The sequence below is a fragment of the Podarcis gaigeae genome (assembly GCF_964106915.1).
Source record: "Podarcis gaigeae genome assembly, chromosome: 16".
Classification (NCBI taxonomy): domain Eukaryota; kingdom Metazoa; phylum Chordata; class Lepidosauria; order Squamata; family Lacertidae; genus Podarcis; species Podarcis gaigeae.
Window position 1 is genome coordinate 6,436,656 of NC_139693.1, and position 24,021 is coordinate 6,460,676.

General features: G+C 42.8%; 1 protein-coding gene across 4 annotated transcripts in view; it reads right to left on the minus strand.

The window, feature by feature from the left end:
* Positions 1-24,021, minus strand: part of LOC310833284 (uncharacterized protein) — a 35,624-nt gene that overhangs the window by 2,914 nt on the left and 8,689 nt on the right. The window contains exon 1 of one of the 4 annotated variants that reach the window (XM_083715893.1): positions 19,190-19,413. The exons of 1 other annotated variant lie outside the window; for it this stretch is intronic. In XM_083715893.1, coding sequence (XP_083572019.1) covers positions 19,190-19,375 — 186 coding nt within the window. In that variant the 5' untranslated portion in view covers positions 19,376-19,413. Of the gene's footprint in view, positions 1-610; positions 1,024-8,321; positions 8,555-19,189; positions 19,414-24,021 lie in introns of those variants that run through there. 2 more of the 4 variants (XM_083715894.1, XM_083715895.1) reach the window with 2 other exon arrangements.

Below are 24,021 nucleotides of genomic sequence, written 5' to 3' on the forward strand. Positions count from 1 at the left end.
GTGTTGTGAGTTGGTGGTGGGGAGGAGAATACAAATAATGCATTAATAAATAATATTCCATCTGTGTTCTTCAAAAACTCCACACAAAAGGAAGACTCTCCAAATTCATTACAAACTCTTCATGTGCCTGGCTGTTCTTGCAATTTTGGGGGGACCATGGAAGAATCTAGGGAACCAGGGCCCATGGCTCTCTGTCACTCACTTCCCGCTGGAAATGGCAATTGCACTTGCTCACAATTGACCAGCCTGCCTCAATTGCTCCAAATGAATCCTTTCCTGCCTGCCTGGGATTCTTTGTGACATTCCTAATGACCTGTTTGAATTCCTTCTGCCTTGGCTTGCATGGCTGGTTATTATGCTGACTTGCTTACATAAAGCAGCCCCATGGCCATTTTGGAAACATCCTTTCCTCTGGGTGCAGGTCACATTCCAAAGGGTACACTGTCCTCCCTATGTCCCTTTGCCTGCTCACAATTTCCCCTTCTCCTTCCTTCCTTCCTTCCTTCCTTCCTTCCTTCCTTCCTACCTTCCTACCTTCCTTCCTTCCTCTGATTCCTTGACTTCTTTGAGAGTCCAATTCAAGGAGGAGCATTGTGAATTTGGTACATACCTGCTTCACTCTTGCTTGACACTAAGGAACTCATCACCTATGTGGAGTTACAGGGCTATTGCCCCTGGCTTTATATGTGTTAGGAGAGCTCAGGCACTCCCTGATTATTATTTCTCTCTCTCTCTCTCCCTAGCTTTCTCAGCATTTCTAATTATGTCTCACCAGCCCAAGCAGCAACCCTTGAAAGGCCCAGATGAGATCAGGGATGCATCATAGAAATAGACGCAATGACAGACCGGTTAGGGGAGGAAAGTCATCTACAAGATGGGTGTTTCTACAATGAGGAAACAAGTCAAAGGGGAAGAAGAAGCATTTGTGGTTTCTAAATTAGAGGCTGGAAAAGGTGTGTCTATATTAAGGGTTGGACTCCAAAAGAAATGATAGGGTGAAATTCCCCAGTCGGGCTTTCAAACAGAAGACTAAATTACCCAACCCCCCAAGAAAATAGTTCAATTCAGCAAACTTCACCAAAGTTTGAGCTAAATCAGCAATGCCATTTACTGTGCCCTCCACACTCTGCAGGGTCCGTCCCACCATGAGGTAGTGTGCAGCAACCATTATGGGGTGATGCTTGGCAGTGGTAGCCCTCAGGTGCCCCCCTAAACAACAACCCAAGAAAGGGCCATAGCTCAGAAGTAGAACATCTGTTTTGAATGCAGAAGGTCCTAAGTTCAGTCCCTAGCATCTTCAGATAGGGCTGGGAAAGACGCCTTGTCTGAAATTCTGGAGAATCACAACCAGCCACCTTAGACACAGCACTGACCTAAATCGACCAATGACCTGATTTGGTGTAAAGGAGATTTCTCTATGTTGGGCAAAGAGCTGCTGCCAATCAATATAGACACCAATGGTTAGACTCTGCATAAGCTAGCTTAGAATCATAGACTTTTCGAGCTGGAAGAGTTCCCAAGGGTCATCTAGTCCAACCCATTGCAATGCAAGAATCTCAGCTAAAGCATCCATGACAAATGGCCATCCAACCTTCTTAAAAACCTCCAAGGAAGGAGAGAGCCCACCACCTCCCGATGGAGACCTTTCCACTGTCAAATAGCTCTTACTGTCAGAAAGTTCTTCCTGATGTTTAGTCTGAATCTCCTTTCTTGTAACTTGAAGCCATTGGTTCGAGCCATACCCTCCAGAGCTGGAGAAAACAAGCTTGTTGTCTCCCTATTTTCTAAACCAGACCTTTGCTCAGAACCATGAGGACTGGGATCTCCCTGTTATTTTGAAGGCGAGGGCTGCATAGTTCAGTGGTTCAATCCCCAGCATCTCCAGGTAGGACTCCCTGCCTGAATCCCTGGAGAGCCACTGTTGGTCCTTGCAGACAAGCTGAGTTACAGTAGATGCACAAAGGGACTGACTCGATATAAGGCAGTTCCTAACCCACCTGCTACCCTCAGGTTCTGTGGGGGATGACATTCCATTGCCAATGGTGAGATAGCCCACTTCTCTATATGGAATGTTTGTGTATTTTCCCAAATGTTCTGAGTCAGCCTGGCTCCTACCTGTGGAATGTTCTCCAACACAAAGCTTCTACTTTTAGAATGCCAGCCTATTTAAGATCCATTAATATCTCTTAACATTCATTGCTATTGTTTTCTTTTCTTTTATTAGTTTGTACAGAATAATTAAAATCCGGCTGCTTTTAGCTTTCATAGATGGTCTACGTCTTGTTAGATTGGATGACGACATCTTGATGTGTGTCAACATTCAGTTTTACATCTGAATGTAATAATTCTACTGTTGCAGAGATGGTTTTTATTCATGCAATGATTTCATTGAGTTGTTTTATGGCATGCTTTAGTTTTAACTCTTTTCCCAAGCACAACGCCCATACTGTAGAACTATTATTATTGTTTAATTAGGGTGGCTCATAAATTCAAGAAATTCTTTTGTTTGCTTATTAACCCAGTTTATGGACTGCCCTTCATTACACTGTCATCTCAAGGCAGTTTCCAATACAAAGTCTAAAAATGTAAAACAATAAAACACATCAACATAAAATCCAGTATAAATAAACAAAGTTTGATGGGAAAGAAATTGCTTTGCATAAAAATGCATCCCAATTTGTATCACTGGCACCTCCAGGGATGGTTACAAGAGGCAGAAATCTTGGAGAGCCGCTGGCAGTCAGTGTAGACAATACTGAACTAAATCAATGGTCTGACTTGGACTAATGCAGCTTTTCATATTTCTCTTTATGACAGTTCTTTCTTCAGAACGATGAGGACTAGAATCTTAGAATTATTTTTGAGGGAAGATCCATAGTTGTACAACATCTGTGTTATATCCAGAAGGATTCCAAGTTCAGTCCGCAACATCTCCAGGCAGGGCTGGAAGAAAACCCAGTCTCAACTTCTGGGGAGCCACTGACACTCATTGCAGACAAGTCCGCTTCCCCGGTGGGCGGTGTTGCGGCACAGCATCTGGGACCTCCCAGTGACCCAGCTGGAGGATGGAGGGATGACACCTGTGTCATGGGGACTCCCAGCCGCGTCACACCCCCAGCTGTCCAATCGGAAGGCCCGGGGGGGTGGTGGCTACAGAGGGTCTTCTTGGTAGAGGTGCCCGCCCTGTGGAACACCCTCCCATCAGATGTCAAGGAAATAAACAACTATCTGACTTTTAGAAGACATCTGAAGGCAGCCCTGTTTAGGGAAGTTTTTAAATGTTTGATTCTATTTTTAATATTCTGTTGGGAGCTGCCCAGAGTGGCTGGGGAAACCCAGCCAGATGGGCGAGATATAAATTATTATTATTATTATTATTATTATTATTATTATTATTATTATTATTATTGGCTGGGGGCTGTCCTCCTTTCGCTGTCCCTCCTCAATAAGGGTATCCTTTTAAAGGGATCTAGGGGTGTGGATCCTGTCCAAAGCCTGGGCATAGTCTAGGGCCATGCCATGACCCCATAGGGGACCCTGGGGGTGCCCCTATTTGACGTTTGTCATAGGGCTCCCCCTACTGGTGGTTTACCCTTAGTGAGACTCCCTGCAGATGGGCAGGAGTCAGGATATAGTCTGGTTTCACCCAATGCCTAAGCCAAACCACTCAAATCAAAGTTGTGGCCTATTTTATCCCATTAATCTAAAATATTCCCGTCCGTATGTTTATTACATAAAGGAACTGCAGGGACAGGGGCCTTGGCATGCAAACTAGACTAATGTTCTGATTTGGTATATGGCATCTTCCTGTGTTCTGCTTGGCCACCATGAGAACAGGATGTTGAATGAGATTCACCTTTGACCCCTTACAGCAGCCAGACTCTTCTAATGGTCTTAATGAGGAGAAGAGGCCTTCAATACATCAGAAGTGACTTAACTTCTGAAAAGGAGTTTCCTCCCCCATGAAACCTAGAACTTGAAGCTGCTTAACTGCCTCACGGTGTAACTGGCACAGAAGTCTCATCAGGAAGACATCAAGGAGGAACCTGAGAACCTGCATCCCTCTCCTTCCTAGTTCTAGTTATCTCCCGCTTGGACTACTGCAATGCGCTCTACGTGGGGCTACCTTTGAAGGTGACCCGGAAACTACAACTAATCCAGAATGCGGCAGCTAGACTGGTGACTGGGAGCAGCCACCGAGACCACATAACACCAGTCTTGAAAGACCTACATTGGCTCCCAGTACGTTTCCGAGCACAATTCAAAGTATTGGTGCTGACCTTGAAAGCCCTAAATGGCCTTGGTCCTGTATACCTGAAGGAGCTTCTCCACCCCCATCATTCAGCCCGGACACTGAGGTCCAGCAACCAGGGCCTTCTGGTGGTTCCCTCGCTGAGAGAAGCCAAGTTACAGGGAACCAGGCAGAGAGCCTTCTTGGTGGTGGCGCCCGCCCTGTGGAACGCCCTCCCACCAGATGTCAAAGGGAAAAAAACAACTACTAGACTTTTAGGAGACATCTGAAGGCAGCTCTGTTTAGGGGAGCTTTTAATATCTGAAGGACTATTGTATTATGATATTTTGTTGGAAGCCGCCCAGAGTGGGCGGGGTACAAATAAATAAATAAATAAATAAATAAATATATTATTATTATTATTCCTGAGCAAGGCCATTGTGATTGGGGGCAACCTACCTAACAGGCTGCACACCTTGATATATGCTGTGAAATGAGGGCACGGGTAGCAGAGGTGTAGCAATACACAAAGGAGAGAATCTTTGAGTAAGCTCCAAGATGGGTGTAGTCCGCTTATCTGAATCATGCACTACTGGAGTGAAAGATGAGAATGAGATGCCCACACACAATTGTGACAGATGCAAGAGGGAAGGGGGAAATATCTGCGTACCCATTTCACAGAAATAAGAATGCAAATCCTTTCTACGCTATCTATTGCAAAATGCAAATTATGTGTGGCTTGAATCCATCAGGAGCTGTGTGTTCAGTTATGGTGGAACCAGTTCTATGGCGCTCCCTCCCTGCTGAGATCAGCAAGCCACCTCCCTGTTGAACTTCCACCACCTTGCGGAAAAAATACTTCTTAAAAATCAGCAGGTTTCTTAAGTCATTTCTGAGTTTATCCCAATGGTATTTCTTTAGCATACCACGGATGACTGTAGTTAAGTGGTATACAATTGATCAAAATAAATAGATGGATATGTAAAATAAACTCATCTGTCGAAAGGGAAGCTAACTTGACAATTCAGAGAGCATTTGAAAGAAATGAGAGCGTGGTGAGCAGGATGTGGATGGCATTCCAGAAGCTATCTTAATTGCTAAAGGGCTAGTCTCATCATCTCAAGAACCAGTTTAGGCGGGTTTCCAAAAGCAACACTTTGACTTCTGAACAAATAAATGAGTCGGTCTGGAGAAGCCTGGGATGAAATGAATATACAGAGCACGGGATTCATCTGTTGTATTTACTGGGATATATTTGCCAGAGGGAGAAACTGCAAGTATCCTTGATGTAAACCAGTTCCTTGCTCATTTTTAATTAAAGTGACTGCACCTCACTCCCATTTAAGACCTTCCTATAAATTTTAGACTACTAACAGCAAAACCTGTACTAGGGTTGACATCAAAGAACTGGGTGCAAGTCAGCAACAGGGAATATGTGACTTTCCAGTAGCTGTTGGGCTGTGTCTCCCAGCATCCCTGGCCATTCACTGTGCTACCGGGACTGATGGGATTTGGATACCAGAAAAATCTTGGGGTCCACAGTTTCTCCATCCTTGACCAGAGTCTCCTCAGGAGGCCCTTATTATTATTATTGCCAATTTGTGATTATTTGGGTGATTATTCACTTTCGATACTAATTACACCAGCAAGAGTTTAAGGGGTGGGTATATAGATTTCTTTCCAACTAGTACACAGCCCATACCTTCTTGCTGATATCCTGTAAGTTTTTGCATTGCAGATGTTCCTGTTTACATTTTGCTCCTCTTTTCTATAGCATGAGAGTGTCCTTCCTTCCAGATAATGCAGTAGCAATAGAGAAACACCACAGAACAGCTCATAAAGCAGATTAATGCCACAGTATAAGTCACCAGTATTGCACTCTTATTGCATCAATAACATGTTTCAGAACACAACTACCAAAATAAATAGATTATAAACAAACAAAAAACACCAGTCTGAAGTGGCCCCAGATCTACGTCCATTCCCAATCATGTCTAGAGTCAGTTTCTTGGAAACCTGAATATGATATCTACTTACCTACCTATTTATTGACTAATGCTATATTGAAATATGAATGGAACTTGATCAGAGATCAAGAGGACAATCAATTTAATATAGAATGGGGAAATTTTAGAAGTTACTTGAAAGAACACTGTAAACAATTTAAAACATTGGCAGGATTGTAAAAAAAAAAAAACTTGCAACAAAGCGAGAATTATAGTTACAACTGAGTTTTTAGAAAATATGGAGCATATGATACGATGCAGTTTGAAAAGAGTATTTAGGGAAACCATGGGGGGGGGGTGGAGGGAAATCTTGGGATTCTGATAATCCTACTTGTAAAATGATTATGATTTGAGTATGATGATAATTATTAAAAATGAAAGCGAATAAAATGAATTTTTAAAAAGAAAAAGAAAATATGAATGGCAGGCCATCTCAATTTGTATTTTCCAAAGCAGGGTGCAATTTTTAGCCAAATGGGAATCAATGGAGGAATTGATAAAGGTGGTTGTCTTTGTGCCATTAAGGGTATCTTGATTTTCAGCCATGAAAATCAAAAGTGGAAGGAGACAGAAAGAGAGCATAGCAGGATGAGGCTATCAGGAAGGGAGGGGATGGGAATGGGAGGTGGCTCAGTGGTAGAGCATCAGCTTCGCAGGCAGCCCCATGTGAAACCCCCAGCATTTCCAGGTAGGGCTGAGAAAGGAAGTTGCCAGTCAGTGTAGACAATTCTGAGCTAGATCGACCAGAGGTCAAACACAGTAGAAGGCAGCTTCCTAGGTTCCAGTTAAAATACAGAGAGGGGACTGAAGACTACATTGGAACGATGGAATTGTTGACAAAAGATCCTTGCAAGCGAAATTCAGAATCCAACAGGGGATTCCTTCTTTGAATTACTTATGTGGTTTTACTGGAATTTCTCCCCATCCCTGTTTCTCAGCTATACTTGATCACCACAAACAACTACAGAGAGAAGAATAAGAATGAGCAGGTGTATTAAGAAGAAGAAAAAGTTTGCAAAGATTCATCCTATGGTTTCCCATAAGCATCACTGAATTTTGACTTTTCCCCGCTGCCAATTGTAGTGAACACCAACAGACAGTCATGTACAGCAAAACGCATGCATGCCTACTCAGATTTAAGCCTTAGTGGCTTGGATCCCAAGATGCATTTAGTGAAGGAAGTTCACAGAAGGAAAGTTTCTATTCCCTTGTCCCCTCTGATGCTACGTGTGATCTGGGGAGGTGGGCCTCCAGACCATTGTGAAGTGAAGGAGGTTCATGAATGAAGGAAGCAATGGGAAGCTTCCTTGTCATGACCTTACTCACCTCATTTTAGATTCTAAGCCTGGTTTCAAACAATCTCTCTTCCCCCAGCAAAACCCAGCAAACCATCCTAGGAGGACCTCTCTGATTCTCTGGAGAAGTTTTTAGGGGGTGCAGGAGGTGGGATAGGAAAACAACTTTTATTCCTTGAGTTTCCTTAAGGTATCTAATCTTAGGATCCACAGAACTGGAGAGTTGGAAGGGATCCTAAGAGTTATCTTGTCCAAACCCATGGAATCTAGTAATATCCAGAAGTTATGAGTGCTAAGTCCCTTCCTTAAACAATTAAACAAAGTCATGGACACAAAGACAGCTGTCAGTGGTCCAGATTTTGACTGATGTGAAAGGACATAAAGGGGCAAACAATTGGACTATCAACTCAAGCATTACAAAGAAGAAGTGCGCTTACACAAGAATAGAGGAAGCTGCCTTATATTGAGTTAGAACACTGGTCCATCTAGGTCAATATTGTCTACATTGAGTAGCACTTGCCTTCCAGGATATTAGGCAGGGGTCCCTCCAATCCTTACCTAGAGATGGCAGGGTTTGGACCTTGGACCTTCTGCTTGCACAACAGGTACTCTGTCTGAGTCATTCAAGATGCTTGAAGAAGCATTCTTGTTTTAATCCATTTCAGTCAATTGGACTTTTCACAAAATTTGCTGGTCCTAGATGGGCTCCTTGTTGGGGTGTGTGGGGCAATTCAGAATGGAAACAGTCACAGAAGCATCATAAGCAAGCTCATGTTATATCAGGCTTACCTGGTTCCCTCCGCGGCTGGATTCAAATAAGCTCTTTTTAAGAGTCATGGCAAGCTTTTATAAAGATTCTCAGACAGCCTTAAGGGGATGAGGCAGCCTTTGAACACAAAGGTCTTAATTATATCCCGGCCAAAATTTGCTCCACGCGGCTCAATTTGCTCTAATTGTCGGGAAACCTGCTTGTGATCTTCTGCTTTTTTTATTCTTTGGATGAGACGTGATGTTTGTCTTACACTTGTGGCTGTTTTATAGTCAGGAACAATTGAGAAAACATTGCTTCATGGGCTTTATTATTAGCCTAACCTCAAAGCGAGCTCTCTGACCGCAGTGCATTGGCCCTTCGTGTTCTTTATGGGAATCATAAGTCAATTGCATAGGCTTTTCTTTTGCCTAACTCAGAAGATACCCCTGAGCAAAACTGATTCCCAGAAACTCCCTGATCCAGCCACATTAATTTTTTTCAACCACATCTGAGAGATTATTCAAATGACACTCCATTTCCCCACTACATTAAGCTTCATGCGGTCTCTGAATGTTCCACCACATGTGAATTCAGGACACAGTCTGAAGTCTTAATATAAGGGTGGGCAACTTGTGGCTCTTGGTTGATGTTCAAGAGCTCTGGGCAAGAGATCAGATCAGGCCTCTTGCATGAGTGATCTTGTCCCTTCACTGGTGGTCCACTGGGCAGGGAGATAGGCAAGAAAGGGTGTCGGGGAGAGAAGAGAAATAGAGAAGCAAAAACCTTTGGGGAGAACGTAGAGAGGAATGGGTGAGGAGCCATTGCAAATGTCAGCACAGGAACTGTTGGGATGAAAGGCCATTCCTCAACCTGTTCCTTTAATTGCCTCCTCTAATTTATTCAGTCCCACATTCCACACTGCCTGAATCCTCACCAAACCACAAAAATTTTCTAACGTTAATTATGTAATGGGAGCATCTGCAGGTTGCTACAGGTTTGGGTTGCTTCTGTTCTTTTGCATATCCCCACCACCACCAGAAACAGAAGCACATCAGAAGAACTTGCTGAATCAGGCCAAAGATCCACCATAGTCCAGTGTTCTGTTCTAACAGTGGCCCAACTGATCCTATGGGAAACCCGCAAGCAGCACATTTGTGTTTCCCCAATGTGCAAATGGAGAAGCTCTCATACCAAGATGAAGGTCTACTGGGCTTGCGTGCTGAGCACACTGTTTTATGGAAGCGAGTTGTGGGCAACTGACACCCACCAGGAGTGATACTTCAGTGGCTTTCATATATACAGCATCAGGAAGATTTGGGGCATCACATGACAGAGTCTCAAACAAAGATGTGCTCTTCCAAGTCCACATGCCCAGCATGTTTATACTTCTGTCTTAGAGACATCTAAGTTGGCTTGGTCATGTACATAGAATGGAAGATGGCAGGATCCCCAAGGATGTGCTTCACAAGGAGAGGGCTTCAGGGACTAGGCCTGTTGGCAGGCCAACTTTGCGTTACAAACAGGGCCGTCTTACCCATAGGCACTAGGGGTGCGGGACACCCAGACGCTGGGCTCTCAAGGGTGCCAGGCCCAGAGTCCGGGGCCCAAGAATTGAATCTGGGTAAGAGCCCGCCCATTGGTTGGAGCACCGTGGCAGGCTCTTCTGCTGCAGGCGGTTCTGCGCTGCGAGTTTGGGGGTGACCGAGCCAGTGAGACGCTGAGGAGGCTGGCTGGCTCTGCCCTCCTGCGTGCCTGGGACTGGGCAACCAGGGGGAACACTAAGCGGATCTTTGCACCCCAGTTGAGCATATGCTTAAGACAGCCCTGATTACAAAGATGTCTGCAGTCATGACATGAAGGCTGGCAACATTAGCCCTTCCAGCCTAGACGACTGCAGTGCCTAGAGACAAACAGTCAGTTCTTGTATCCACAGTAATAACCAGAGAAGGAATGGGAGGAGCATGGTGCAACTGTACAAGAGAAACCACATGCCTTCTTCTACCCCAGCTGCAACAAAATATATCTATCCCATATTGGTCTCTACAGCCACAGCAGGTGCTGTAAGTCTGCAACAGTTTGACTTTACCACCAATGGCACACTCTTCCATTGTCTCCCAGACAGATGCCAACAAAATAAGCCAGGGATTGTCAACCTGGTCCCTATCACCCACTAGTGGGCATTTCAGGATTCTAGGTGGGTGGTCGTGGGTTCTACGGCACAAGCTGAATCCTCCTTCCATTGAGCGCTGGTGGGCGGTAAGGAAATTTTACCTTCAAGGAAGATGCATTAGTGGGCGGTAGGTATAAAAAGGTTGACTACCCCTTAAATAAGCAAAAGCAAAGAATAAATAAATGACAAGAGAAAGAAACCAATATAAACCAAGACACCCTTGCTTCTGAAGATGGAATGGATAGCGAATGATGAACATCTAAATCCAAAGCATAGGAAATAAAATTCCACCAGATTTCATAAAACCATTCTGGATCTTTTGAACTTCCTGGAAACACACAGTTTATATGAATCCCCATATTCTTGTGTGAAATAGCCAAATACATTTTCTTTCCAGGTTTTCTATGGCTGGAAATTTGAAATTCTAGTTGCAGCTAACATCCTGGTCGGAAGCCCTTTAGAGTGACAAGTATTCATGTTGTCTGTCCACGTTTTTAAAATTGCCTTTTAGTGTTGTAATATGCCCTGGGATCTTGGGTGAAGGGTAGGAAATAATAATTAATTAAATAAATAAATAAATAATCAGGTGACAATTCAACTCCAGGTGCTCATATAGAGTGTTATTTAGAGTGACTGTTACAGCATCCCTCTGATGCAAAGTCATCTGGTCTGAGAATAAAAAATGTATAGCTTATGAAGCAATATCCTGCAATCAAATGGTGATGATCTTATATCCCCATAAAAGAAACTATGAATAACTTTGCAAGTACTTAGCAGGCCCAATTCAAAGCACTGTTTTTTGATGTATAAAGCCTTAAATGGCTCAGGACTGCACTACCTCAAGGACCTTCTCTCTCCATATGAACCTTTGCAGACCTTGAGATCATCCTCTGAGGCCCTTCTTCGTGTGCCTCCTCCATGAGAGGTCTGGAGGGTGGCAGCACAAGAGCACTGTCTTCTCTGCAGTGGCTCCTCTTTTGTGGAATGCTCTCCCCAGGGAGGTTTGGCTGCCTCCTTCATTATACATCTTTAGATGCCAGACAGAAACATTCCTCTTCAGCTAGGCCTTTGGCTGATTGGCTGGTTGACACCCAATGCTCTTTGAAATGTGACGTGGGAGAGGGGATTATTGCTTTGTTGTTGTTTTATTGTTTCTATTGTTGTTGTTTCTGCATCCAACCAGTCTGTGACATATATAAATGTAATAAATAAACAGTAATGAATAATGAATTTGAAATTGAATGCATGTTTCACCATATCAAATGTATTGGAAACTGCCGTTCTAATGGAATGATCTGTCCTGGACAAAACACTATAGAAAGAGAATCTTGATGCAATGACGCATATGATCAGAACCAGATGGCTTTTGTTTTGGAGCGGAGTGGTGGGAATATTTCATTGATGCAGATCTGCACCAATGCCCTGCACATTAGGGATAAAAAAAACCCCACACTGAACAATTTTCATATCTGCTACTTTACTTTTATCCCCTCCCTGCAAAGAGTGGTTGCTCAATGCACAAAATTTCACAGGCGAGCCAGTAAGCATTGCACAAAGAAGCGATCTTGATGCAACAGTGTGTACGCGGACACATCAAAAGCAATTGTTTTGCTGTAGTGCTTTTTATCAATGAACACATCTGCATTGGCAATATGGAGGGGGCAGGAAGACCAAACAGACAAAAGAGAGATGTGAAAGCTGTAGGTTTAAATTTACAGAGAAAGGATCACACCATTTGCAGATGGTATTACAGTGCTCCTCCCTTGCTGAGCAGACTCATTTTTGCAAGCAATTATTTTCAATTGAATGCCCCCTTTCATGTTATTTTCACAAATATATGACTACTATTTTATTAAATTTATCTACCTCTTTTCCTCTAAGGAGCTCAATGTGGTCACTGCGCTCCCTTCCTCCCCATTTTTATCCCCAAAACAACTCTGGGAGGTAGGTTAGGTCGAAAGACTGGCCCAAAGTCACCCAGTGAATTTCACGGTGGAGCAGGGATTTGAAACTTGGTATCTCCCACTTCTTAGTCCAACACTCTAAACACTATACCACAGGCATACGACTTCCTCCTCTAACATACAACTTTTTGTACTAATTATGGGGTTGGAAATAATTAGGGGGGAAATTTGGAAAGGTGGAAATCTCACAGCACAGCTGCATTTGAGAAAGTGTCAACTAGGTGGGTTCATATTAAAAATGAATATCTCTCCAGTAACTACAGCAAACCAAGATATGAGACATCAGGTCTATTAGAAGGATACAAGCCCATTAAGCTCTGCATTGCACACTACAAACTCCCACATATGTTCTATTTCATTTAGCTGCTGGAGGGTGGAGTATAATTTAGGATGTGTAGCAAGAATACTCGCTAAAATGGGTGAGCTGTACTCACACGTAATCGCCCATGGTAATTATGGCCCGCTTCCATGTACACTCACCAAAGCAGCCCCTTTGCCTGCTACACCTTCAGTATAATGTGTGGTATGATCCAAGCCATGGGCTTCCCTCCAGCCACTGGAGAGAAGGTAATGCATATGGCCACAACAAGTTCAAGTTGAATTAGGCATGGTTGGAGTGAATAACATAAGAATCAGGCCAATGGCACCTGTTCTCATAGAAGTCAATCAGATGCCTATGGAAAGCCCCAAAGCAGAACCTCAGTGCAATAGTGCTCTCCCCACTCACCATTCCTGGTAACTAGAATTCTGCCCCTGACAGTAGAGTTTATGCTGCCCCACCACTGCTACAAGCAGCTAAATGCATGAGCTGGCAGATAGGAGCAAATGAGCTACCTTCTACCAAATCAAACAATTGGTTCACCAAGCTCAGCACTGTCTGCACCAGGGATGGTGAGCCTGGGTCCTCCAGATGTTGTTGGAGTATGACTCCACTCATCCCTGACCATTAGTCATGCTGGCTGGGGTTGATGGGAGATGGAGAGTCCAAATATATTGTTGAACTACAACTCCTTTCATCCAAGACCAATGGCCCTATTGTCTGGGGCTGAGAGTTGGAGTCCAACAATATCTGAAGGACCACAGGTTGCCTATCTACACTGAGTCTCCAGATTTTTAGACAGTGGTCAGTCTTTTCCAATCCTATCTAGATACCTTAGATACCTAGATACCTCCCATCAAATGTCAAGGAAATAAGCAAGTATCTTACTTTTAAAAGACATCTGAAGGCAGCCCTGTTTAGGGAAGTTTTTAATGTTTAATGCTGTGTTGTGTTTTTAATATTCAGTTGGAAGCTGCCCAGAGTTACTGGAGAAACCCAGCCAGATGGGTGGGGTATAAATAAATTATTATTATTATTATTATTATTATTATTATTATTATTATTATTACTACTACTACTACTACTACTACACCTTCAACATACAGTATAGAGCATGTGCTCAGTCATTGAGCTATGGTTTCCAAAACATCAAGATAACAGTAAGTCAGGCCATATGCCTTAAGAGTAGAAAATTTCCCTTCATTCAAGGATTATACCTGTGGTAGTCTATCAATAGTGGTTAGAGAGCCTGATGAGCAGTGGTGAGTCTGGGTTCAAATCCCACTAAGCTGTGAAGCTAGCTGGGTGTGACTTGGGGCCAGTCACTATTCTACCTACCGGTAACCTAGGATTGTCACCAGCATAAAATTGTGGTGGTGGGAAGACTGTGAACCTGGTACTTCTTGAGCTCCTTGTAGAAAGACTAGGATAAAAATGTAATTACTTATAATTATTTAAACTCCACCCTGGCTTTCATGTGGAATCATCTTGCTTAGTTTTCTGATGAATCACCTGACTTCAGTCTTCGTGGAAGAAAGAAAATGAGAACTTGCTGTCTAGTATATTATTACCACATCTGGGCCAAGAGCAAAAAAGTGAGTTGAAGTTAATGGTTTAGGGAGACGTACCTATTATTCAAGGGCTGGGAGACAACAGGTCTCCAAGGCACATGGTGACTGAGGCATCTGTCTAGGGAAAGCCAATTATGGGAGGCAGGAAAGAACAAATTATTTCTGCAGGTGCGCTTCTGTTCCATCATAGAATTGTAGAGTTGGATGGGACCCCAAATATCATCTAGTTCAGGCTTCCTCAACCTCAGCCCTCCAGATGTTTTTGGCCTACAACTCCCACAATCCCTAGCTAGTCAAGACCAGTGGTTAGGGATACTGGGAATTGTGGTCTCAAAACATCTGGAGGGCCGAGGTTGAGGAAGCCTGATCCAGTTCAACCCACTGCAATGCAGGAATTTCAACTAAAGTATCCATGGCAGATTGCCGCCCAACCTCTGCTTAAAAACCTCCAAGGAAGGAGAGTCCACAACCTCCCAAGGGAGTCTGTTCCACTGTCAAACAGCTCTTACCATCAGAAAGTTCTTCCTGATGTTGGGGGCCACTAGGGGACACATCAGAAGATGGTTGACAATAACATCTCTCCGACCCACACGAGGTAATTTGGAGGCTGTGATGGGAGTAAATAGCTTCCCTACCCCCCCCCCCCCAGATTGTGGGGTGGGACTGCCGTTGCCTGCTGTGCCCTATACCACCCCCAAATTTGTGGGGATGGGGGCACTAGGCACAATGCCATCCTGTGGGATTTCGGCACTCCTGGACGCCGTCTCTGATCCGTGCCACTAGCTACAAGAACTTCAAAAGAAACAATTTGGATGAAGCGAATGCACATATTTCAAGGAAGAAGGGAGAGTAAAGACTGCTAACAGAAGAGATCTCTGATAAAACAAGAAGAGTCGAAGGAGCAAGTATAAATCACGAGAAGATACGCCAAGACTCGGTATGGCAAAGGGACTGATGGGGGAGGGGGAAAACACCTTACTTTCTTTCTTATATGTGATTAAACAAGACCCCCCCAGTCAGAAATGTCGTTTTAAGGACTTAAGCTGTGGATTTAAGGCTGTGTGGAGATAAACGTTCAAACCAAAGCATGTTTTGAGAAGAGCGTGGAATGTATAAGGGCTTTGGAATGACGCAGTTAAAAGTGCCGTCTCCATATTGGGAAGTTCTGTCAGAGGACTTAAGTCTGAGAGGAGAAATAGAGAAATAGAGCTGTTTTTATATTGTGGGTGAAACTCCTCAGTGGGACTTAAGAACGACAGTTCTGAAATTAATGATGGAAAGAGCGCTGTTATCTATGAAGGCGATGATATATGGAAACCATCTAGATTTGAGGATTGGAAGAACGGAAAAAATCACACAGGATTATTATTGGTGTTTATCGGCTTAAGGAGACTATCAGAAGAGATCATAAAGAAAAAAGAGAAAATATATGAACAAGATGTGATGTGGAAACAGCAAGATAAGACTGGATAGAATTATGAACTCTGTTTGGACTGATTTGGATTGATTTGGACATGAACGCAGTAGCAAGAAGATGATCAGAATCCCCCTTCGGATCTTGAAATATGGGTCCCCCCAACAAAAATTTAAAATTCGGCTTTGTAATTCGGAATTTATGTGATGTGATTTGATTGGCCGGTTAATAATAATTATTATTATTTTTTAAAAAAAGAAAATTCTTCCTGATGTTTAGTCAGAATCTCCTGTCTTGTAAGCTGAAGACATTGATTCTGGTCCTAACTTCTGGAGCAGAAAAAAACAAGCTTGCTCCATCTTTCATGTGACAGCCCTTTAGATAGTTGAAGATGGGTCAACTCTTCTCGGTCTCCTCTTACCCATGCTAAACACCCCCAGCTCCCTCAAGTGTTAGACTAGAACATGGTGCTGATAACAACAAGGCTGCGGGTTTGATCCCTGTATGGGACAGCTGCATATTCTTGCATTCGATGGGTTTGGACTAGATGATCCTCAGGGTCCCTTCCAGCTCTAGAATTCTATTATTCTAACTGTTCCTCATAAGGCTTGGTTTCCAGACCATCGATAATTTTACTAGCCCTCTTCTGCAAATGCTCCAACTTCTCAATATCCTTCTTAAATTGTAATGCCCAGAACTGGACACAGCACTCCAGGTGTGGTCTGACCAAGGCAGAATATAGCAGTACTATTTCTCCCCTTAATTGGGACGCTAGACATCTGTTGATGTAGCATAGAATAGCATTAACGTTTTTGCTGCTCTATTACACTGTTGACTCTTGTAAGTAAGTAATTTTATTTACGGCCATAGGCCCATACAGGTAAAAACGACACATAAATAACAACTTGTGCACGTGGGAAAAACAGCCGCTAAAACACCATTATAACAATAAAATACTATAAGATAGAATGGCATACTACGCCTTAGTTAGCTTGTAGTGCTCCTTGGCGTCGCTTTTGGGTAAGGACAGCGACCAGGAACCTTGCCACTTTCAGGGTCGTATGAGTATCCTTATCCTGCAAGATTTGGGCAAGGAGGAATTTTGGTGGGGTACCCTCTAGCTTCTGTATGATTGATCCCAACAAATTTGCCCGTGGCACATTGAACAGGGGGCAAGTGAACATAATGTGCTGGAGCGACTCCGGTGTCTCCTTGTCACATTCGCACATGGCGGGGGCTTGGCCCTCTTGTCATTAGCTTTTTTGCTGCTGTATCACATTGTTGACTCTTGTGAAGCTTGTGGTCTACTATCTTATATTTGTCGCATGTCTTATGTTTGTGCTGCTGGTTATTAATTAAATTGCCTATTGCCCTTCATCCGAATATTCTAAGGTGGTTCACAACAGAAAACGCAAAACGAGAATACAAAATACATAATAAAACAAAAACAAATCAATAACACCCCCTCCCCATAGATACTTTTAAAAGCCACAGAATGTTAATCAGTCAGATGCATTCAAAACAAAAAAAATTCCTTCCAGTAGCACCTTAAAGACCAACTAAGTTAGTTCTTGGTATGAGCTTTCGTGTGCATGCACACTTCTTCAGATACCAAGTCAGATGCATTGTTAGAGAGAAACATTTTTGCTTGGTGCCTAATGATATGTAATGAAGGTACCAGGCAAGCCTTCCTGGGGAGAGCAGTCCACAAGCAAGGAGCCACTGCAGAAAAGGCCCTTCAGACTTCTCCTAGAGGAGGCACATGAAGAAGCGCCTCAGGGGATGGTTGTTCCTGCCTAAGTGCAGAACCTTACATTTGCCCCTATTGAAATTCAATATGTTAGTTCGGACTTGGTTCCTCAATCTGTTAAAGTCATCTTCGATCCCGATTCTGTCTTCTGTAGAATTAGGTACCTCTCTCAATTTTGGTGCCATCTGAAAATTACATGAGCACTCCTTCAATTCCCTCGACCAAGTCATGTTATAAGGATGTTGCACAACAGTAGACCCAGGACAGAATCCTGTCTCACCCCACTTGACACTCCCCCCCACACCCAGGATGACGAGAAACCGTTAGTTAGCATTCTTTGGGTTGGGTCAGTCAGCCATCACAGATATGCTTAATTATTGGTTGTGGGTGAATTCCATGGAGCTTTGGTGACATTTTGATCACATTCTCACCATGCATTTAATGCACCTGATGAAGATCGAGGAATAGCTAGACTGTACTATTTGTTCCCCAAAAAGGAAAAAAGGACAAAATTTGTTCCTCCCCCTCTCCCCCTGCACCCACTTTTATTTTATTCAATGGACTAGAACAGCAACAAAACCTGTTTCCCTCAGGGGAGCTAAAAGGAATTTGGTTTGGCCTGGAACTGACCAGATGCTGGAATCCTTGGACAGTTACAACCAGGGTGTCTTTGAGTTTTAGTATAGTAGGCTTGGATGAGGACAATCAAGACCAGGGTATGAGAAAAATGTTTCACATGGAGAATGTCATAGTTCAGATGAATAAGATATCCCAAGCTTGTTTTATATAAATAATAATAATGATGACATTTCCCCCTCACTTTTTCTCCAAGGAACTCAAGGTGGTGTCCATGGTTCTCCTCATACTCAATCCCCACAACAGCCCTGTGAGGTAAGTTAGGCTGAGAGGCAGTTACTGGCCCTTGTTTTAGCAGACAACTTTGCATAATTTTGCTACACAACCACATATATGAACTCCATCACTACTAGTAGTAATCAAAAATAATTTTACAGAAGTAGGTACATGGAAAAGGTCATCTCTCCTAAGCCCAACCAACCAGGAGAGGAGATTGAAAAGTGGGAGGAACATCTCTAGATGGAAGCTCCCATTAAATGCTTCATCTTTCTCCACCCTCTATGCTTGAACATAGTATGTTGAGTGACCTTAATGATCAGCTGGATAGCTCAGCTGGTTAGAGAGTGGTGCTGATAATGCCATGGTTGCAGGTTCGATCCCCTTATGGGACAGCTGCATATTCCTACATTGCGGGGGGTCGGACTGGATGATCCTGAGGGTCCCTTCCAACTCCACAATGCTATGATGCTTTAGGACCTTGAAGCACACAAAGCCCTTCCTGTTGTCTTTGCCAGCTTCTCTGGACACCCAAGCACAACTCATACCCCACCTTCCCTGAAAAAATGCTAGGTGCCAGATTAAGAGGCATGGCCACCCAGTTTCATCCCTTGGACCAAAGATTTCTGCTTCCTTTCATAGGTTGTCATGCCCAAAGGCCCCTGTCCATAGCCACCCACTCACTAAGAATATGAGCTGGAAGGACAGAGCTTTCCGTGCCAAGCAGAGAACCCTCCCTCTTCCTCCAGGAAATGGGGGAATCACCCCAGACACTTGCTGAAAGATCCCAGGGCCTCTGGGGGGTAAGCTTTCATTCCCTCTTTCACTGAGTTAAAAGGATCTCGGATAGTCAGGGTAGGACATACCTCAGCCAAAGTGCTTCTTCCGTCAGTCTGTAGACTTGATAAACCAGGTACCTGACTCGGCATACAAAATTCTTTTTCTTCCGTAGAATCTCCCTTCTCAATAACTTGTGTCTCCCTGCTGTAATCTTCCTCCCACGCCCAATAAGCCATTTGACTTGCTCTCAGCGCATTTAATGCCATGCTCATTATTTCTCAGCCTCCAGAGAATCTGCTTGCAAATGAAAGCTGCTGCTGATGTTTGGGAGATAATGACAGGTAGGCTCTTTATGTAAGAAAGGAATAGATGCGTTCCATCGCTTTGCTTGCTCTGCTGTGCATGGGAACAGTGCCCTCTCTAGGGGGTGAGAGAAGACGACAGCGTGATCCCAACAGCAGAACCTGTGTGACCTGTAATGCAGGTAGTGATTCCGGGAAGATTTTTAGCAAATGAGTCAGTTGCTGGCTCTGCACACCTTCTTTCACTGGCATGCCACCAAAAACAAAGAAGAAAGGTCAAACCACAAATATGGAATAAGTGAATTTGTTGTGGTCACTGACTCCTGTGCTGTCACCAAAAAAATGCATCAGTAGCAGGTGGCTAAAAACAGACAAGCAACAACAGCAACAACAAAACACTACCGATTGAATTCTTCACACTCATAGGGCTCTTTCAGGTGACCTATCATAGCATCACAGAACTGTTTATTGATCACTAGCAGCCCGTTTATTGATCACTAGCAAAAAGTAACCAGCGTTGCTCAGCAATTCCAAACAACAACAACAGTGATTTATAAATGAATAATGGGATTAGTTTTTTTCAAGGGCTATGCACCCCACCATCATGACCCAAGCTGACCTGGGAACATCCAAACAGGATCTGGCCCCAAATCAATTTGAAGGACATGGCTAATATTCTCCCATGAAATTGGCAGGGAAGAACTGCCTGCTGGCATACAACCCCAAATTTCATCACTTTGCTCCCACGATTTTCCGAACTAAGTGTCCTGCAAATGGGTTTGTTTTCTCTGGAGTCATGTAACACAGAAGCGAGCATCAAACAGGCCTTGCACCCCATTAGTTTTCCACTGGAAAACTCATATATAAAGTGGAGATAAAACAATTAGGGAAATATTGGGGAAATGGGATAAGCTACCATGTGAATGCAGTCAGAGTGCTTGAATCCACTTTAAGGGCACAGATCTGAAGCTCTGGTTCTTGCTTGAATACCTCCCTCAAAATAATAATAATAATAATAATAATAATAATAATAATAATAATAATAATTTTTCTTATTTATACCCCACCCATCCGACTGGGTTTCCCCAGCCAATCTGGGCAGCTTCCAACAGAATATTAAAAAGAATAAGAAATCAAACATTAAAAACTAGTGATGACCGTGAGATTCCCATGGAACAACTAAAGGCTAAGGACCTGCTCTCCTGGGGTGGGAGACTGAGAAAGATAAGAAAAGGTCCCAGGAGAGAATTGAGAAGGTCTGTCCTTTTTTTGGGGGGGTGGAAATTTAGACTAAATTTTCTACAGAAAGAAGATGATGTAATTCTACACCATTTGGGCACTTCAGATACCTTACTGTTGATTTTCCCCTCCCTTATTTTTCCAGAGGCTGCTGTTTGATATGCATTATGTTGTATAGCTGCGCGCGAGTTAAGTAGGTAATAACTTAATGTTACAAGACTCAGCAACTGACAAGTGCACCAAGTTTATTGTTGGGGTGCTATTGTGTATCCTTTGACGTTGCTACTTAGCATGTGTTCATTATATTCATTGTGGATTAGGTACTATGTATTGCTTATTGTTACAAATTGTATTTATATAACTGTTTTGATTCTTTTTATGTATAGTATGGATATCATATTATGTGTTTATATAGTGATGTTATGTTTTGTGCTGTAAACTTTGGCTGAAAATTGTATATTCCATCAGGCGTATGCAGGCAATTAAGAAGACATCTTTCCAAAATAGGAGATTTTTGGTTATAACTTTTTAATGTGTTTCCCCTCATTGTATGGTCTAATATATATATATATATATATATATATATATATATATATATATATATATATATTTAAAAAGCTGCTCTGATATGTTTACATGAATAGTAGCAGAGGGTCTTCTCAGTGGCTGCTCCCAGACTTTGGAACTTCCTTCCTAGAGAAGGTAGAATCATAGAATCATAGAGTTGGAAGAGACCACAAGGGCCATCGAGTCCAACCCCCTGCCAAGCAGGAAACACCATCAGAGCACTCCTGACATATGGTTGTCAAGCCTCTACTTAAAAACCTCCAAAGAAGGAGACTCCACCACACTCCTTGGCAGCAAATTCCACTGTCGAACAGCTCTTACTGTCAGGAAGTTCTTCCTAATGTTTAGGTGGAATCTTCTTTCTTGTAGACTGTAGACTGGCTCCATCTTCGTTGTCTTGCTGGTAGGTGAATACAGTGGTACCTCGGGTTACAGACGCTTCAGGTTATAGACTCCGCTAACCCAGAAATATTACCTCAGGTTAAGAACTTTGTTTTAGGATGAGAACAGAAATCGCGCAGCGGTGGAGCGGTAGCAGCGGGAGGCCCCATTAGTGGTACCTCAAGTTAAGAACAATTTCAGGTTAAGAACGGACCTCCAGAATGAATTAAGTTCTTAACCCGAAATATTAAACCTGGTGGTTTTATTCTAACAGGACTTTAGGAGCTGACCGCTTTTTAAAGGAAAGAGCTGTATTTTAATAGATTTGGTTTGTAAATTATTTTAATTCTATTAGAATTTAACTATGTTTAACAATTATTTTTCAGACATTTTTAGCTTTTGCATTTTATCATGGTTATTTTAATTTGTGTAAGCTGCTCTGGGTCCCAGTCTGGAAAAGGTGGGGTATGGATAAACCACTCTGTTGTCTTTTGACATTCTAAATTTAAGCTCACTCAATGCATGAAGGGGGTGGGTGGGTACAAAAATGTTAACTCCTCCCTCCCACTCCTCGTGAGTTAGAGAGCAAAGAGATGAAGCAGTTATCATTCTCCAAAGTTGGAAGGCAAATATATGAGGAAAGCTTTTGCCTGTACGTGATTCATATCTAACTTCTATCAACCTACCCAGACCCTTCAGTATTCATCTGAGACTCCATCCCAGGTGGCCCAGCTGAGGGAGGTTTGGAGTGTGATGACAACGGAAAGGTACTTTTCAGTGGTGGCTCCCTACTTGTTGAATATTCTCCCCAGTTAGGCATACCTAGCACCATCATTAACACACTTTTGGTGCCAGGTAAAAACACATCGCTTCTCCCAGGCATTTGATGGATTATTTTGCAGTTTAATGATTATGTCTTGCATCCAATTTTATCTTACTCAGAGAAGACCAACTGAAATTCAGAAACACAACTAACTTAGATCAATGAATTCCAGCGGGCCTGCTCTGAGTAAGTCTTAGCTGGATTCAACCCTATTCGACTTCGCTGCAGGTTCATTGAGTCTATCTTATGAGTTATTGCAAGTATTTTTCTCCTTGTTGCTCCCCCCCCCCATTTTGTTCTGTCTTATATTTGTGACTTGTTGTGAGACTCCTTGTGTGGCAAGCCTAACAACAACAACAACTACAAAAATAAATAAATAAATAAATAAATAAATAAATAATAAATATCTGATATGGGAAAATACAGTGTGTATGTGTAGGTATGTGAGAGAGACCACATTCACACCATAAATGATACCACTTAAAACAGCTTTAGCTTAGCTTTTAATTGTTCTTATTTTATCTTGTTAAGTTGCTTTGAGAATTTGTTTGTGTAAAGTGACTAATTATTATTATTTCATTTATTCATAGCTCACCTTTCACTCCAGAACTGGGACTCAAGACAGCTCACAAAAATTAGAAGAAACACAGATAGTTAAAATATATAAAATATAATGCTTAAAATGTAATGAAACTATGGAATTAAAATGATGTGAAGACAAATATATTAAAAAGAGGCATTAAAAAGAGCACAGTGCTTTTAAAAGCCCTTTCCTTAAAAGTAGCCAGTTCTTCAAAGCCTCCTACAATACAACAGTCTTCACAGGCAGAAGGATAGTTAGGTCTGGCCTTTCTCAGAAGGGGGTTCAAAATCTAGCAGCCACCACAGAGAAGGCCCTGTCCCACTTCCCCACCAAGCATACCTGTGAGGGATTGAGAGGAAGGCCACTCCTAAAGATCTTAGAGCCCGGCCAGGTTTGGAAGGGAGATTATGGTCCTTCTGATAGCCTGGGCCTATGTCTAACAGATGCTAATGCTAATAAATGTTAATGCTAAAAACAACAACAATAGGTCAACAACACTGCACTCAGTATTAAATTATTAGTCATGCATTGAAAATGGCCTCCTTTTATAGGTATGCAAACATGAATTGTCCCAGGGCCATCCTAATTCCTTGCCCTGATGACAAATGACAATTTTCAGATGGCAAATTTCCATGTCTCCAGTTATTTCCCCCACTCAAATTCCTAATTGCTTGGTAAGAAGGATAATTTGACGTGATTAATCGTTGCTGAACTTTTATCCTGATGTGCAGGTTCATCTAAGATCACGACAGCTCATAAATCTAACAGGATAGATTCACCTCTGAATAATGCTTAACCATATCTAAATTCCACCCCACCAAAAATTGGGCAAGATTAAGATCTCAGGTTCTCCCCGAAATTAATCCCATTGAAGTTAATCCAGGCCTGGAAGAAAAATCATTGGGCAACTTCAAAGGAACGCCTATCTGAGCACCATCATGCTCATACACCTGGCTGCCTAGACCAGATAGGCAACCACAAGAGTTATCTAAGGTGACAACACGTCAAGATGAAACCACGGTG